The 17,625-nt window shown below is 41.4% G+C and overlaps 1 protein-coding gene across 2 annotated transcripts in view; it reads right to left on the reverse strand.

Annotated features, from left to right (window-relative positions):
* Positions 1-17,625, reverse strand: part of LOC148346554 (connector enhancer of kinase suppressor of ras 3-like) — a 35,664-nt gene continuing 18,039 nt past the window's right edge. Inside the window, exons 4-11 of one of the 2 annotated variants that reach the window (XM_088325489.1) lie at positions 11,690-11,777; positions 9,511-9,552; positions 8,936-9,055; positions 8,809-8,868; positions 7,317-7,385; positions 3,693-4,140; positions 969-1,046; positions 1-854 (exon numbers count right to left, since the gene is read on the reverse strand). In XM_088325489.1, coding sequence (XP_088181615.1) covers positions 526-854; positions 969-1,046; positions 3,693-4,140; positions 7,317-7,385; positions 8,809-8,868; positions 8,936-9,055; positions 9,511-9,552; positions 11,690-11,777 — 1,234 coding nt within the window. In that variant the 3' untranslated portion in view covers positions 1-525. Of the gene's footprint in view, positions 855-968; positions 1,050-3,692; positions 4,141-7,316; positions 7,386-8,808; positions 8,869-8,935; positions 9,056-9,510; positions 9,553-11,689; positions 11,778-17,625 lie in introns of both variants that reach the window. The other variant, XM_088325488.1, reaches the window with a different exon arrangement.

The following is a 17,625-nucleotide window of genomic DNA, read 5'->3' on the forward strand; positions in this document are numbered from 1 at the left end:
AAAAAAGCCACGCAAAAAGCTTTGACCACCCAGAGTCCCTAGCAAAGCTGCTAAAGCAATTTAAATGGGTATATATGTACATATATATATTCGCTTTTATGGGCTTTTTGGGTCAAAAAGGTTCCCAACCTCTGGACTCGTCAATCAACACTCAACTTTCATTGAAATTTAAAGGCTAAAATTTGGTATCCCATGGTGTTTACCAAACAATGTGACATGTTCCTCTGAGTATAAAAAATTGTCCTGAGTACAAACGTTACATAAATTGTAACTTAAAACACAAGTATGAAAAAATAGAATTGGCCTTTTCGGTTGGCACGATAGCTGGAAACATTTTTGGCGTGTCAGTAGATAACGAAGTAAAAAAAAATGGAGCAAGAGAGCTGTATTTGGCAACTTGATTTAAAAGAAAAATACCACGCACCCAGACAGCTGGCAATATTTAAATGAAGCGCTCAACATCATTCCCCGGAACCAAGAAGAAAACTACAGTACAGGTAAAACTACAGTAGTCCAGCACTTGTTTCAGTGGCTGAGCAGTCTTAGTCGCGCCAGCCAGCCTCCAATCACTGACGTGGACTGTTTGCTGGCGGGCGAAGAAGCAGCTGCTTTAGCACCGGCCTCCTTCTCCTTCCTGGGCGGGACTTCTGGGTAAGATACGGCGGCCCCATTGTGCAAATCGGCGCTGATGAAGCATCGGCTTCCCCGGATATGGTCCACGCCGCGTACAGACGGCTGCCGGCGGTACGGCAACGGAAAGCACTGCTCCTCCTCCCTTTTAAGTTCTGCCTCTTCCTCTTCTGTGAGACTGCAGATTCCCTCGTTGCTCAAGTAGCGGTGAAGGCGCCTGGCTCCTGTAGTGCCAAATGAAAACACAACTTTTGTTGTTGTTTTGTTTTAGTCATGCAAGCACGACGGAGGACTGACTTCTACAATGTTGTCGGTGGCTGGAAAAGGCGCTCGCTTACCTTTCCATCCTGATGCAACATGTTGGGAGGAGACGGCTGAGAGAACCTCGGCCGGCATGGACACTGGGCGAGGTTTAGCTGCTAAAACAAACACATATTTCCTATGGTCATTTGGGAGTTAGAGCGGGTTACAGCGTTTGTGTTCTTCGCCGCGTGTGTCACGGTTGATTTAATTTTGTCGGGTTATATCACTGTTAGCATTGGGGCTGCCGAGAGCTTTCCTGTTTTGTTTGCTCTTGGTTGGAGCTCGATGGCTGCCCACAGTGTGTTGTTTGGATGGCTAGCCTGGCAATAGCGCCAGTTTTTCATTTTTGGCTGCTCACCACGTGTTTTCTGATCTTCTGGCCTGGTGCATTTCGCAGAGGCTGCAGCTACCATTTGTTGAAGGGTCCCATCTATCCCCCCATTTGCGGCTCTCTGTGTGCTATTTTTCCCAGTTAGCTCCTTTTTGTCTGCTTGCCCTTTTCTTGTACCATACCTGAATCCACCTATGACACAACGCCTAGGGATTCTCCACAAAAACTAGCAACACCTAACTTAAAGCACTTGTAACCTCTTTGATTAACACAAAAAACAATATTCTGACTGGGTGGCTAGGATGCTGGTGTTCCTCTGATGACACAGCTCAGGATGACAAAGACAAGACATATAGTCTTCAAAATGTATTATCTCAGAAAGTAGATGGAATGTACTGGTAAAATTTACAGAGACCCTTTGCTTTTTCGCGCTTCAGTTATCACTGGTTCACTGCTTTGCAGATTGTGAATTGAATTGTCTCTATTGTCATCAATATCAAAGTATCATGCATTGTGTTCAGACAGCACACAAAAAATGCTATCATGGGGGCAGGTTAGGGAGAGCTTTGTGTGTTCAATGGCCTTGATTTACTGGTGTATGGAAACAGCGGAGTAAGACGGCAGATAGCTTTTAGCAGCACATTACAATTAAATCGGATTCTGAGAAGTCAGAAGAGCGCAAAGAAATAGTGATCGCCAGCAAGTTCTCTGTGGACAATATTAGGTTCAGGAAGCCAATGAAGCGGCGTTGGGAGAGAATCCCAATAGCGAGGTTAACAACTCTCAAAGGCCAGCGCTGTGGAGCCTGTATCTCATAAACGCCAGATCCATTAGCCATGAAACAGATGACCTAGAGCAGGGGTGTCAAACTCATTTTAACTCGGGGGCCACACGATAGAACAAACATTCTGTCGGGGGCCGGACTAGTAAATTAAAGAGAAAGAAAAAGAGAGATAAAGAAATAAGAGAAAGAGGGAGAGAAAAGGAGAGAGGGCGGGACAAAGAAAAAGAGAGAGAGGGAGAGAGCGTGACAAACAAAAGAGATAAAAAGTCGTGAGAGAGGGGGGAAAAGAAAGGGAGAGGAAGAAAGAAATCCAAAGACAAATAGAAAGACAGAAGGAGAGAAAAGAGAAAAGAAAGCGAGAAGGGTAGGGAGAAAGAGAAAAAAGGAAAAAAGGAAGAGAGAGCAAAACAGTAAAAAGGTAAAAAGACACATAGAGACGAAGAGGAAGAAATAAAGAGAAAAAGAGAGACACAGAGAGTGAAAGAGACAGAGACAGAGTGGGAGAAAAGGGGTGGAAGAGAGAGAGAGAAAGAAATACAAGTACAGTGTCTTTGTTCGAGGCACCTAGCTTTGGCAACGTCAAGTTGACATATTTCAACCTTGCGCTTCTCTGAGTGTTGTCTCGCGGGCCGGATTCAATCCCTTAGCAGGCCTAGTCCGGCCCGCGGGCCGCCTGTTTGACGCCTGTGACCTAGAGCTCTAACTTGTGGAAAACTGCTCCAGTCGGAGCGGTTATATTTTAATCATTTCAGACACCTGGGACAACTCAATACCCTATGCTAGCCTTTAGCTAGCCAGCCGCTCTCTAAATCGCTTTCATGCAATGAAAGGAGAGTTTTCTCATATATATAATATATATTATATATATATATATACCACAGCCATATCCCCCCAGTGGGAGGTGGCTAGAGTCATTTCTGACTCTTTTTGGGAGATTGATTTGGAGGAGGGGATTCCCAGCCCCCTCGCTCAACCTAACTGAGATGTTGGGAGTCATTAGGTGACCAAACCCCCCCAATTCCAACCCCTAATGCTGAACGCTGAGCAGGGAGGCAACGGGTACCAATGTTTAAGTCTTAGGTATGACTCGGCCGAGGCTTGAACCACAACCTCCCAGTCTCGGGGCGGGCGCCATACCCCCAAGGCTACCGAGCTAAAGTTTTCTTGTACTTTTGTATAATGACAATAAAGACCATTCATTCGACTGCAATTCTGTATTCTTGTTTTTGTAGATCTGTAGTTGTTTTTTTTGTTACATTCCTATACTTTGAGTAGGTAATGATGTCATCTCGAGGTAAGTTTGACCCTTGGGGACTTCAATGAAAGTGTGACGCTACTTCGCCGGGTTTTTACTTTCCGCGGGGCTTCTGGCCTCTGTTAACCGTTATAACCGAGGATTACTGTATTAAGATTTTATGCAAAACCACATATTCTGACATTTTGTATGTTTAAGAATTAGGGAATACCCAGTGTTTAAAATGTAGAAAAAAAGAACGGCCTGTAGTCTGGAATTTATGGTAATTCGATTTTGGCTATTTCTCATGGGGAATTTCCATTTGAGGTACAACAAATTCTAGATACGTCGTATGTAGAAGGCCAACGTATTCACATTTTCAATCAAACTAATTCATTTTGTGTGCTCACCTCGTGCACTTGGACGCTGCCGGAGTCGGACTGGGATCGGCACTGGGATTGGCACCGGGACCGAAGCCGGAATGGGCAGCTGGACTTGCTGCCCTTTGCTGACAGTGGTTCCAGTAGCGACATGCGTGTCTGCTTCCATGCATGAAGTGAGGGACCTTGTTCGTGCTTTTGGCTGAAGGTGAGTGGAGGAGTAAGCGATGGTGGTAAAGGGCACTTTCTGATCCACTATGGTTATATCGCCGCCGCTTGCCGCCATATCCGAAGGCCGACGCCATCTTGGTAATCCCGTCGATCCAACCTGGACGAGGGGGGGCCTCCAGCGCATGTTCTTGAGGGGTGCCTGGGCAAATGTGCCGACGATTCCTGAAGGCCTTTTCCTCACCACCAGGAGCACGGCACCAGTCTCCGCCCTCAACTTGGCCACCAGGTGCTTCAGCTGCCAGCCCACCTAGACCAATCACAGAGCAGTGTGGAGTAGGGGTGGGGCAGGTAGGCGTGATTAACAGTAGGGCTGCAACAACTATCTTAATAGTCGACTAGTCACCGACTATTAGAGGTAAGCTCTTAGGCTCGAGCCTGGCCGGAAGCTTAAATTGGGTCGGGCCTAAAATGTCAATCATTACGTCAGGGTTCGGGCCGGGTTTCTCTCTTGCAGATGGGGCTGCAACAACGAAATGATAAAATAAATTAAAATAGATTATTAAAAGCATTGCATTTCGGGGGCGGCAGTAGCTCAGGAGGTAGAGCGCTCGTCTTGGGATCAAAAGATCGCAGTTCGAATCCCGGCTCCTCCGTGTTACATGTCGAAGTATCCTTGGGTAAGACACTGAACCCCTAAAACCCCCAATAAGCAGGTTAGCGCCTTACATGGCTGCACGGCCGCTATTGGGAAATGTGAAGCACATTGTAAAGCGCTTTGGGAAGTCATTGACTTGAAAAGCGCTATATAAATACAGATCATTTAATTTCATTTCATCGATTTGTTGTGTCGCGCGATTTATGAGCCACTAAGCACTTTGAATCAATGCAAATAGCATCGGATTTTGTTGCTAAATTTTAGGGTTGTTATACCACTTTTGCTTGGCAAAGGGTGCCTTGAGACTGTTTTATAACAGCATCTTTGGCCAACATCACGCTTAATTGGTCAGGCGCAGGCTGATTCAGGCTTTTATACCCACGGCCCTGGGTCGGGCTGGATTTGTTTAGGCATGATCTTACCTCTACCAACTATCGAAACGATAACTGTTGATTTTTTTTTCTTAAATTTAGCATGAAGTTGATATATGTGGAAACAAATAATAAATGTTACAATGGGAAATCCATATTTTATTGAACAAGTTGTAAATCAGAAAAAAAAATAAGTAGAATATGTCCTTTCTAAAACCAATTGGGCAATCAGTAGAGACATACATCTATAAATAAATCTAATTTTTTTTCAATTTTTAGGGACCAAGTAATAAATTAAAATCAAGTGAACATGTTTTTATCCCTATAAACCAAGAACAGGCTAATTAACCATAGTAGAACAAATATTAAGTGTTTTTGGTGTAGTACAAGCAGTGGTCAACTGAAAAGTCTGTAACATAAGGACTTACCAACTCTCAACAATTTAAAACGGTTTCAACATTTGATATTTATTCTTTTATAGCGAAATATATGCATATAAAAATGTACAATGCATGTTATCAAAACCGTAATGGCTTGACCTAGGAATAGAACTAACAACTATTTTAATAATCAATTGTTATACCTAATTGGTATAATGGCGGCGCCCTCTGGCTGCGGCTGCACCGACTCGCTACAACGGGTCAGGTGTATCGACATTTCGTTCTGTGTACATTGTTACAAAGAATGACAATACAAAGGAAATTATTATTATTATTATTATTATTTATTTTTTCGAATACTGTAATCGATGTAAATACATGTTTTTAATTTCCACCTCTATTCAAAAGTTGAAGTGACGAATAGAAACAATCATTGTGCACAAGAGAACAGAATATACTATAATGTAAAACAATAAAAAAATCCAAGTGTTTGTCAAAAAACAATACCAATAAACCAATATCTTTTTTTTACAAATGCAATAAAGAAGCAACCTGGTAGGAGAATGCAACTACTTTGTTGGATGTTATCTCATTGTACATCGAATGTTTTAATACATCACTTTGAGTTGCATTTAGGTGTCTGAAATGTGGTATGTAAACAAATTTGGATTTGGGTCAGATGTCCTTGTGCATCAAAATACAGTCTCGAGCGGCCTCTGCTGGACCAAGGAGCTACTACAAGTTTGTCGCCGGATCAAGGGAAAATTCAACGTACTCAATTGACATCCTGAGTGCAGCGTAAATCGCGCAACACAACGAATCGATGATGAAATTCATTGTCGACCCTTTTAATCATTGATTTTAATCGATGTTATCGAATTTTTGTCGGAGCCCTAGCTTAAACGTTACCGTATTTTCCGCACTATAAGGCGCACCTAAAAGCCTTTATTTTTTTCAAAAGCTGACCATGCGCCTTATAATACAGTGCGCCTTATATATGGACCAATGTTAAGTCGCAACTAAGTTGCTACTAATTCAAGCAGCCGCCGACTATGCTGAGATTTATATACCGGTGTTTCATTGGCTAACCAATGTGTCAATCATCATTTGAATCGATCACTATTGGCTAAAGTTATTCGGAGGTAAAGGGGGCGGATCCTTTTTATCATTTACAGGCTATATATTTTCCCAGTATCTTGTTTCAGACTGAACTCGATGTTTCTGTGATAAGCGGTGCAGATAATGGATGGAATGGAGTGTCTATTTTGAAATTAAACTCAATTCCAAGTGTTTGTTGTCATATGCACAGTAAAGTTGCGAGTGAAAAAGAAAATAGAAACTAAGGAATGGTTGGCATTTCTTGAATCCCAAGAGTTTAACCTTCCGAATGATATTTGGAACGATGCATTTGAGTGACATCGTACGGACACCGCATCTGCACGTGTCTATGACACGTATTTGCTTCTTTGCAAGCTTTCGGAACGTTAAGGGGGTCATAAGTTTGACTGAACTATCTGACTGTTTTGTCGACGTTCCCATTGTAGCGCCTTATAATCTGGTGCACCTTATGTATGTCAAATATAGGACCAAAAACTATTTTTTCGGAGTGCGCCCTATAACCCGGTGCGCCTTATAGTACAGAAAATACGGTACTTGAATCTAACTGAGGCAAGTCAGACTCCATTTAGTTCAACTGTCCGAAATTCTCTTTAAATGTTATTGCATCACCAGAGGTACTGCCATGAGGTGCAAGGTTTACTTTGCAAACTTTGCACGTAGTATGCAGGCTAAAAGGCTCCTAAATTTTTTACGTTTTGGTACGCGTGCTTGATGTTAACGCTGTAATTTCTGTATGTTAGCGTTAGAGACAAAGATGCTGATCCGCATGAGCATTTCTAAGCAGAGATTACCTTTAAGTAGAGCTGTTTCACTCTGTTGGAAAAAGGTGTCTGATGACAATAGTCGACAATAGAATTCATTGTCGCCTATTTGTATCATCGATTTTCATTGAAAAAGTTAACCAGTCATTGCAACCCTAATTGACAGATGAGAAAACCGCCTTGTCAGCATAACTTACCACCGTTTGCTCATTAACCCGGATCACTTCGTCGCCGGCGTGGATCCGTTTGGTCTTGTCTGCTGGGGACTTGTTGCAAAACCATACAATGTCAAAGTTAAAATATTGTAATGGAAATTGAAAGAAGAATCATTTGAATTTTTTGGAGGGAAATACATTATAGCATTAACGAAACAGATTTCAAATCAAAAGCCCACAAGAAAATTGCTTCCTGTGAGACAATCAATGCTATGCCCCCTCCACTCCACTGCACTCCACTGCATTCTTCACTTTAATGCTCAGATCGTTTCTACAATTGAGTCTTAGCAAAAACATCTGTTAGGAAATCTATAAAGATTTTGATCTTAGTTTTTACTGTATTTTCTGGACTATGGGGGGCACCTAAAAAAACATTTTTCAAGACTTTTGAAGTGCACCTTATAAACACAGGTGTGCCTTGAATACCATAAAGTGTGGTAAATCAAATTGGAATTGCATCATTACTACAATACTATGCAATACTACTACTCTACCAGAGCCATAAATAAATCTCCAATTTACTTATGTGATTTTGAATCTTGCGTGTGTATTTATCAAGACGTACGACTGTTAGATCTTGAGTATACTGCAAATATATTTGTGGATGTGAACAATACTTGTGGAAATATTTTGGAGACAAATCTCTCCCCATTAAGGGGTTGGGTAAAAATGATTAATGAGTAATATATGGTTTGGATTTTCAGTTTCAGTAAGTCCTCCCCTTTACAATGTACCCCTAGGAAACTCTACTTAGTATTGCATGGCCATAATCCTTGCACTGATACACATTTCAGATTACCCTGTTTAGGTGTAGCATACACCTGTCGTCTTGTGCGCGACCCTTAAGGGGCGATGACGCTTTAGAGGACAATGCCATACAAACTAATGCTAGCTGCAGTTACTCACGAGGGAAAATGGAATTAAATGTCAAAGCAAAGCCAACAGGGAGCAGTGTCGGCCTCATTTTAAGCTGACTTGTTGAGAATTGGGGCAACAATTTCAAGTGTTTACAAACACTTCACCTAAAATTGAAGCACTTGTCAACCCTTGAAAAAACAACACTGAATTTCAAGGATATTCGAAGATTGAAAGCACCAGTAGAAATCCTGTTTTGTAACAAAAGTGCAATTACATTTAGCAGCAAACACTGTTAGTATATATATATATATATATATATATATATATATATATATATATATATATATATATATATATATATATATATTTATTTTTATTTATTTATTTATTTTTTCAGTCTTATGCGATTGTAGTTTATTTTCATACTTTCTGAATATGTGTGCATGGAAAATAAAAAAACATTTTATTTTAACTTTGTGGACCAAAACTGTGGAACGTTTCAAATCAGGATCCAGATGTCATTAAAAAAAAAAAAATAATGGGGAAGCCACAAATCACATGAGCCAAACATTTCATTATTTGTTGACGTTTAAAGAAATAAACAATCCTTACTTACATTCTCAATTGTTCCTGTGACGACGTGAAGACCGTCATAGGTGGACTTTATGTAGATGCCCTGTAAGGCAACAAGGCATGTTGTACAATCTGGCTTCTAGTGGTCACTAAAATATAACGCAGTTTACCAGGCCTTCACCGGGCTTGATGTTAGTGATGTAAACCTCTTCCACACACGACTGGTCAGTCTTGGACGGCTCAAAAGTCACATGTGCAGTTTTTTCGCACAGGCTGTTGAGAGCTTGTGACTGAAATACATAGCAAACAAAAACACAGCTATTCATGAAAACAGCTAGACAGGAAATACTGTATATTCTGGACTATAAGGCGCACCTAAAAACCCTTAATTTGCCAGAAATGTGTAAGTGCTCCTGGTATACCATGGATAAAATCGGAAATGATTGTTTGTAATTTGATGGTGATAATTAAAATCACACACTGTCATTTATTTAGGTTTCTACTAATACAAAATAATCTAAAAACGGTAAAAATATTAATATTTGTAAATGTCTTTTTTGAATGTTTGAACAGGAAAAGATACGCAGCACAGGGGACACTAGGAACAAAAGGCTGGCCAACAGGAAGTGTGATCTAAGACAGGAAGTTGACGTTCCCGGAGCTGAATAAACAGCAGCAAAGAATACGGGATAGGAAAAAGGATGTGCCTGTATGTGTGCGTCCGTGTGCGTGTTAAACAACTGACCACTTCGAGGCTCTTCTCCTCCATTTGATAAACAGTCAGGTCCTGTGCGGGCAAAACAAAAACTAAAGTGAGTTTTGGTTAACTTTGATCATGCAGCAAGATTACAATGGGTAATGTGGATACCGCCAAGATTACGCAACAACAATCTTGTAAATGACTTTGACTTGGAAAAAGAAATGGGAAAAAACGTGGCACTCGGAAAACACCTGGGTCAAAAATAGGCCTTATTTGGAACAAGAGTGTAGTTATCCACATACTAGGGTTAATTTGATCCAGCTTTCGTTTTTTTTTTTGGGGGGGGGGGACATCCTCCCAAAAGTTTTTGTGTTTAGAACAACTCCCAAAATATATTGAAATTACCTGATTATTTTTTTAAATATACACTTCCGTTCAAAAGCTTGGAGTTGCTTAGAAATTTCCTAATTTTTGAAGGAAATGTTTTTTATACGAAAATAACTTTAAACTGATCAGAAATACACCCCATACATTGGTAATGTTTTAAATGACTATTTTAGCTTCAAATGTGTTTTTAATGCATATCTTCATAGGTGTATTAGAGGTCCAGTTCCAGCAACAAGCACTCCAGTCTTCTAATACTACAACATACTGTTAATTGCATGAAAAGACTAATGGATTATCAGAAAACCCTTGTGCTATTATTCCACACAAGAAATTGGCAAGAAACAAAGTATTCACGACCAAAAACGATTTATATGTTTGGCATTAAATGCTTTAACTGGTGTATTTTAACAGTTGAGTGAATTCAGTTTTACACCTGAACCAACTCAGCACGCTTGATATACTCAACACTTTGCTCAAGTGGCCAGAGGGAGCATTTAGTAAATGGTAAATGGTCTACATTTATATGATGCTTTTTCAAGTCAATGAAGACTAGGGAGTTAGAGCGCTCATCTTGGGATCAAGAGGTCGCAGGTTCGATTCCCGGCTCCTCCGTGTTATATGTTGAAGTGTCCTTGGACAAGACACTGAATCCCCAATGCCCCCAATAAGCAGGTAGGCGCCTTGCATGGCTGACTCCCTACTGGTGTGTGAGTGTGTGTGTGAATGGGTCTGCATTCATTAAAATAAATCGTAACTTTTGACATAAATTACCTAGAGACTTGCTTCTTTTTTTGACATACAGTACTCAGAAGTGTATTAATTAAATAATCCAAAGGGTACTATTTGGTGCACCAGCCATATGTTTGACAAGACTGCACTACACCAAAATCTCAAAGTCAAATGATACACAGGTTCCCTCAAAGCAGTAGTTCCCAACTGGTCTGACTTCAGGACCCCCCATTCCCCTCCTAATTACAAGCTGCAACCCTAACAAGAAAAGTCCACTTCTCAAATATATCAAATGAAAAGATTGTACATTTAAAGCAGAGATAATATAGTACATTCACCTTTTAAAAAAAAAACCCAAATGACCAGCAAAACCAAAACGACTTCAAGTACCGTCCGTCTATACTCACATATAAACCTGCATCACATATAAGCTTACATCACATAAGCAACCCCCTACAACTGCTTTAATATAGCCAAATACTAAAATAAATTAAAAATATGAATAAAGTGTGTAATAAACCACGATCATTATTTAACCATATAGTTATTGAAGATAAATATACTGGTAAAAGTAAATAATATAACATTTTTAAACCATTTACTGTACCTACCAGCAGCTTTCGCACACCATTTTCATATTTCCCAATTGTTTCCTTCCTTGACACGACCATTGTTACTGTTTTCCACTTCTCCTTCCCTTATTATGCAGAAAAAAGGAAATAAAACCAACCGAAACACAATAAAATGAGACGTGGTCCCTCGTAAATGTGCAAACAGGCGGAAGGCATTGAGCAGGAAATCATATTTACTGTTTAAGAGTGTGGTTGACCCTCTCTTTTTTCTCCTTAACATTTTATTTGCCAAGTCAAAAGCCCACGAACCATTAAAATTGGGTCCGGGATCCACTTTTGAGTCTTGACTCACCAGTTGAGAAGCACTGCCATAAGAACAAATCCTGTGTTTTCATAGTGAAATATGATTACGATTTGCAATCATTCCTCTATCTGGACAACAAACAAACCGGGTCACAAAGCGAAGAGGAATGCCGGAAGAGATTTGTCGAAGGCAGGAAGTAAACAACAGGATATGGAGGGTGGGGTTAGCTGACCTTCTGGACGGTGGAGGTGAGCTCCAGACAAAGCTGAACGATGGTACTTTTCGTGGACATCGAGTCGTCCGTGGTCGTCAGCGGCGCCCTGCACACAACAGCAAATATTGAAAAGACATTCTAAATCAGAAATCTTTTTTTTTTGTTAACCGTTCTCTTGTGTTAGGGTCGCCATGGTTTTTGATTTTAAATGCATACAAAAAACACATACAGTTGTCATAATTACAGATGTGACTCACCTGTGCCCGCTTATTTGGCGCCAACCGCAGCGGGTTCTTATGGGCTCCCTGTCATTATTTGAACCCAGTCCTGTCAGTCCCCTGTTGTCAGTCTGTCTGCGAACCTCAGTGTATACTAGGCAAGCCTTTTTCGATCCCCACTCCCACCTGTCTGTTTTTCCTCCCGTCTGTATCCGGCTACGATCTGTTTTGATCCTGACCACGTCTGCTCTCCCGTCCCTGCTTACGACCTCTTTTTGTCCCCGGCTATGTCTACTCTCCCGTTCTGGCTTAAGACTAGTTTCAGACCCCGACCACGCCTTGCTCTCCCAGTCCCGGCTACTGACCAGTTTTTCCATCCCTGACACCGCCATCGCTCGCTACGGAGGATCCACTTCCGTGTTCTGATCACAATCAAAATACGAGAGCGACTTGCTTCCCGCGTCCAGCGAACACCGAATCGTGGGAGCAGCCCTTCCTCTTTCCTTCAATATTACTTGTGGTACGCTACGCAATTGGGTCCTGTTTCTGTTCTGGTCTTGACACTTGTCTATTGCATCAAGACTTTTTGACTTTGTTAGGAATAGCTATTGTAAGAAAATAACACCAAAATAATGATCTGCATTTATATAGCGCTTTTTAAGTCAATGAAGACTTCCCAAAGAGTTTTGCAATGTGCTTCATTTCATTTACCCATTCACACACACTCACACACCAAGGTGCCAACCTGCTTGGGGGCATTAGGGGTTCAGTGTCTAACCCAAGGACACTTCGACATGTAACACGGAGGAGCCGGGATTCAAACCTGCGATCTCTTGGTCCCCAGACGAGCGCTCCACCTCCTGAGCTAATGCCGCCCACAACAATAAATTGACAATACTAAAAAATGCTTAAACTGACATTTTGAATAGTTTTAACCAGGCTATTAAAACAAGATTATAAAAGACTAACTACAGCCAAAACTGAAATGATCAGTTAACATTGAGACAACCAGCTATTCTCTTACTCAAGTGAGCTTTATCATTTTTCCAGTTTATCTGCACAAAAATAAAACAGACTTGTCGAAACATGCAAGGCAAATTCTGTATAGGGCTGGTAAGAGTATTTTTGGGCAACAGACCTTTCAGGTGAAAGTAAGCCAGGGAGGTATAGCATCAAAATCTGAGCAGCCCGTGCAGCAAAAGCCAACCATATTTGGAATTTACAGATTTACACAGATAAAACTGTAAGTTGCATCACTCAGAATAAAACAGGGAAGACTACTACTATTAATAATGTATGTTAACATATACTTTATATTATTTGAAAAAAATAATTAAAATATCTAGCAAATGTGTTGTCCTACCCCTCAATAATATTCACGTAACAGGTTATTTATATAATTATCTTGATGTTCATTTTACAATTAAAAAAAAACAAAAAAACATCAAAATTATGGGGTAGCCCAGAAACCCACACCAAAAATGGATAAAGTAATATTTTCATGGCTAGGAAAGCCCAACCAGGTAACCTGTGCCCGGTCCTTTGGCGCCAGCTGCCTCGGACTCTGATTGGCTCCCTGTCTCTATTTAAACCCACTCTTATCCATCCCCGTTTGCAGTCCGTCTGCGAACCTCAGTTAACACTGGGCAAGGCTTTTTCGACCCTGACTCCCACCTATTTTTTTTGCTCCCGTCTGTCCCCCGGCTTTGACCCGTTTTTGATCCTGACAGCGTCTACTCTCCCGTCCCGGCTAATGACCAGTTTTTCCAACACCGCCATCGCTCGCCACGGAAGACCCACTTCCGCGTTCAGAGCGACCTGCTTCCCGCGTCCCGCAATCACCGGATTGTGGGCGCAGCCCTTCCTCTTTCCTTAAATAAAACTTGTGAGAAACGTAATCAAATTGGGTCCTGTTTCCATTCTGGTCTTGTCATAACCAAGAGATTTGCAAAAGAAATCTGTTGATGTATGACTGTTGTTAGCATAATTTTGCTACAGTTACTCCAAACTTTTTAGAAAACAGGCCAGATTTGGTAAACTGAAAATATGTTAGGGCTATTCAGCATAGCATTCTTTGAACAGTCTTTAACAAATTCACCTTCCGTGAATGGTTTGCAGTGCTTAGTGATCAGCGTTGCAACATCATAGCTCGCCTTTGTAGAACTTTTATTTGACTCGCAGGGTCTCGTGAAAAAGCGCTCTTTAAACAGCTTCGAGTTGCTTCACCTTTTCACAGCGTTCCTTTCCAGTTAGCTTTTAGCATGTTTAGTCTGGGAGTGCCTCGTTATATTTTCATTATTATATTCTTCGAAAACAGCCACAATCTCTTGGCAAATTAGGCAGATGCAGTTTTTTCGGATTTTGATGAAAATGTACCTTAATTTCCACTTGTCCTTGGAGGCAGCAGACCTCACATTCAACTTTCCTTTTTTAGTTTACAGTTGCCATGTCAGAAATGGGGTGGGCAACAATTCTCACAAAAAGCCCAGGACAAGGTGGCCAAAGGGCTACTGCCATCATCTGGTGAAATGGTTTGTTTATTTTGTACACATTTATTTTATACTACAGTCAACATTACTGGTGGGCAACATATTATTAATTTTATGACAGAGGCCACGGGTCAGTATAAATTTGATCATGGGCCGTAACTGTCCCACAGGACGAACTTTTGAAATGCCTATGCTAACGTTAAAAATCAACAATATTGCACAAAACTGAATTTTTTTTTGCCCAATGTTATTGCACTTCCCTTCTTTGCATTATTGTTACGATGCACCCGTATTTGTCATCGCATTATAATTCTAATTTAGGACAGTATTCTAAGCACTATATTAAAAATATTTTTTTATCTATTTTTCCTGTTAGTTTCAGCTTTTATTCTCTCTTATGTCTTTACTACATGTTTACCCCCGGAGTGCCATGTCTAATCTTGTCGCATACAATGTTTCACCATGTTAATATGAATGACAATAAAGTCAATTCAATGCATTTCCATTCAACATGGGGCGTGTTACCATAAGGCTGAGACAAGTAGAGGGTTAATAACAAGGGAAAATAACCCCGACGGACTACAATACTGAGAGTTATGAAAACAAATCCAGAATTCTTGACACCAAGAACAAAGGCAAGGTTGTTGTGAAATATAAATCCTGTTATTACCGTATTTCCAAACACTTTCTCTTGCATGTGAAGCATTAACCTAATAGGATGAACGCTGATGATGTCATCACCCGACAAGTCGGTCCTGGTGACTGACAGTTTTATGAAACGAAAGATGACTCGAAATGAAAATGAGGCGAGGCGGTGTTGGTTGCTACATGTGTCAAAACGTGGGGAATGTTCTTCAGGTTTGTACAAGTCTGTTTTGAGGACGCGTGCAGGCGTGCGTACGAGCGTGTAATTAGCTCGTACGTGCCCCACTGTGAAACTTGAGCGCAATTGTGAGGTTGGTTGAGGTTTTCTCTGGTAGAAGTCAAGTCCCAATAAAAAGTCTGTAATCTTGGTGTGTTTTTGTTTTGTTTTATTGGCTAATATTCTTACCTAGCGGTTCAAGAACCAGGAACATAGTACCAGAAAGTACAGAGATCCCTCAGTTTTAGCGGATAATGGGGACCAGAATCACACCTTCATAAAAGCCCCCAAACACGACACATAATTGCAGTTGAATGGTTTATTATCTGTCATTCAATCCATGATCGGCACTGCTTATCCTCAGTAGGGTCGCAGGAGCGCTGGATCCCACCCCAGCTATCTTCAGGCAGTGGGCATGGGATACCCAGAACTGGTTGCCAGTCAATCGCAGGGCACACGGAGACAGACAACTCACTCGCTCATTCACACCTAGGGACAATTTGAACCGACCAATTCACCTGACATGCATGTTTTTGGGAATGTGGGAGGAAACCGGAGTGCCCGGAGGAAACCCACGCAAGCACGGTGAGAACATGCAAACTCCACACAGGAAAGTTCGTGGTTTATTGTCATTATACAAAATGAAAAAAAAATTGGAGGGCTTCTCCTTTCCGAGTAACAAAAGTATTTACGGAGTGCCTGGCTAGCTGCACGCTAGTATCGGGTGTCCTCAATTTGAGCAAAGACTCTGTTATAATTAAAATAAAAGAGTCAAAAGTGTAGCGGTTTCCCATGAGTTGTAATAATAATAATAATAATAATAATTTCCTTGTATTGTCATTCTGTGTAACAATGTACACAGAACGAAATGTCGATTGCATCTGACCCGATGCAGCCGCAGCCAAGAGAGGGCGCCGCCGACCACTTTTAGCTCCAGATCATTCATTTACGGGGTGTAGCTTGTGAAGGTTGCTAGCTTAGCCGTAGCAGGAGGCAGGACCTGTAGCCATTGCTATTTCTCTCACTCCCGATGCCGTCTCAGCCAATTTCCAGACCCAATAATCTACGGAGCAACCGGTGGATATCAGTAATTTCTTAGCGCTCTTCCGATTTTCCTCAGAGTCTTATTAAATTAATTATTTTCTTTTCAATGTAGCGCGCAGCAAAAAGTTAGCTGCCACTATCCTTTGTTTTGACCACGCATGCCCACCGAGACTGTTTGATTAACAGCATTCACGAGCCTATCACACTCACGCACACAAACAGTCACGCCCACCCAACACACGCCGACCCAATCTGCCCTGTGCAACAGTTACTCTGTTGCTCTCTCAGACCACAATGAATGATACATCAATATCAATGACAATTAAGAGAATTCAACTAAAAATATCCAAAGAAGTGATGGGTCTCTGTACTATTAATAAAAAATAGCACTTACTCATAAACGGCAAACTTTTGAGATTAAAAAGCGGTAGATATTATCACTCACTCTATTTTTACACGCAAAACACATCTCCATCTCCAGAGTAGTAAAAAGTACAAACACCCGCATGCTAGTTTAAAACTGAAGGTGGCAAACATTTACTGAAACGGAACTCTAATGCGATCATTAGAGTTGTTTATTCACACACACTTATTCTCGCTTCAAAATAGAACAGCAAAAGACTAAAATATAGACATAAAAATTGGTCTGTGTCAGAAACCCGAACATACCCATACGCGTAACGTTTTCACACAAGCTTTATTTTACAGGAATGGGGTAGTCATGCGTGGGAACACAAACGCCAGAGATCAAAACCGGACAGGACAGACGGGATTGATATATGAGAAAATACCGAACAGGACGGGACAGAAAAGATCGATGACGGATACTGGATACATGAGCAGGATACCTGACAGGACAGGACAGAAAGGATTGATACAGAATACTGGACACTGGAGAGCAAGATACCGGACAGGACGAGACAGACGGGATCGATACTGGATACTGGGTACACTGGCAAAATATCGGACATGACGAGACAGGCGGCATCAATACCGGATACTGGAGCAAGATACCGGACAGGAGGACACAGACGGGGCGATACTGGAGCAAGATACCGGACAGGACGAGAGAGGCAGAATCGATACTGGATACTGGACAGAGTCAAAATACAAGTCTTGCAAGTGCAGAGGTTTGTTGACAGACTGACAAGGAGTGAATGAGAGCACCGAGTTTAAATAGGAGGGAAGCCAATCAGGCAACGAGCAGCAGCTGGCGCCAAACAGGCGGGCCCAAATGAGGGCAATGGGCAACCGTGACAGTCAGTGGTTGAAAAGGTGAGAAGGGTTCGATGGATATATTCCGGTACACTTTACAACAAAAAAAAAATATTGATATGTTTA

This window comes from Urocampus carinirostris, chromosome 20 (genome assembly GCF_059441175.1).
Source record: "Urocampus carinirostris isolate Australia breed hairy pipefish chromosome 20, RoL_Ucar_1.0, whole genome shotgun sequence".
In the NCBI taxonomy this organism is placed as follows: domain Eukaryota; kingdom Metazoa; phylum Chordata; class Actinopteri; order Syngnathiformes; family Syngnathidae; genus Urocampus; species Urocampus carinirostris.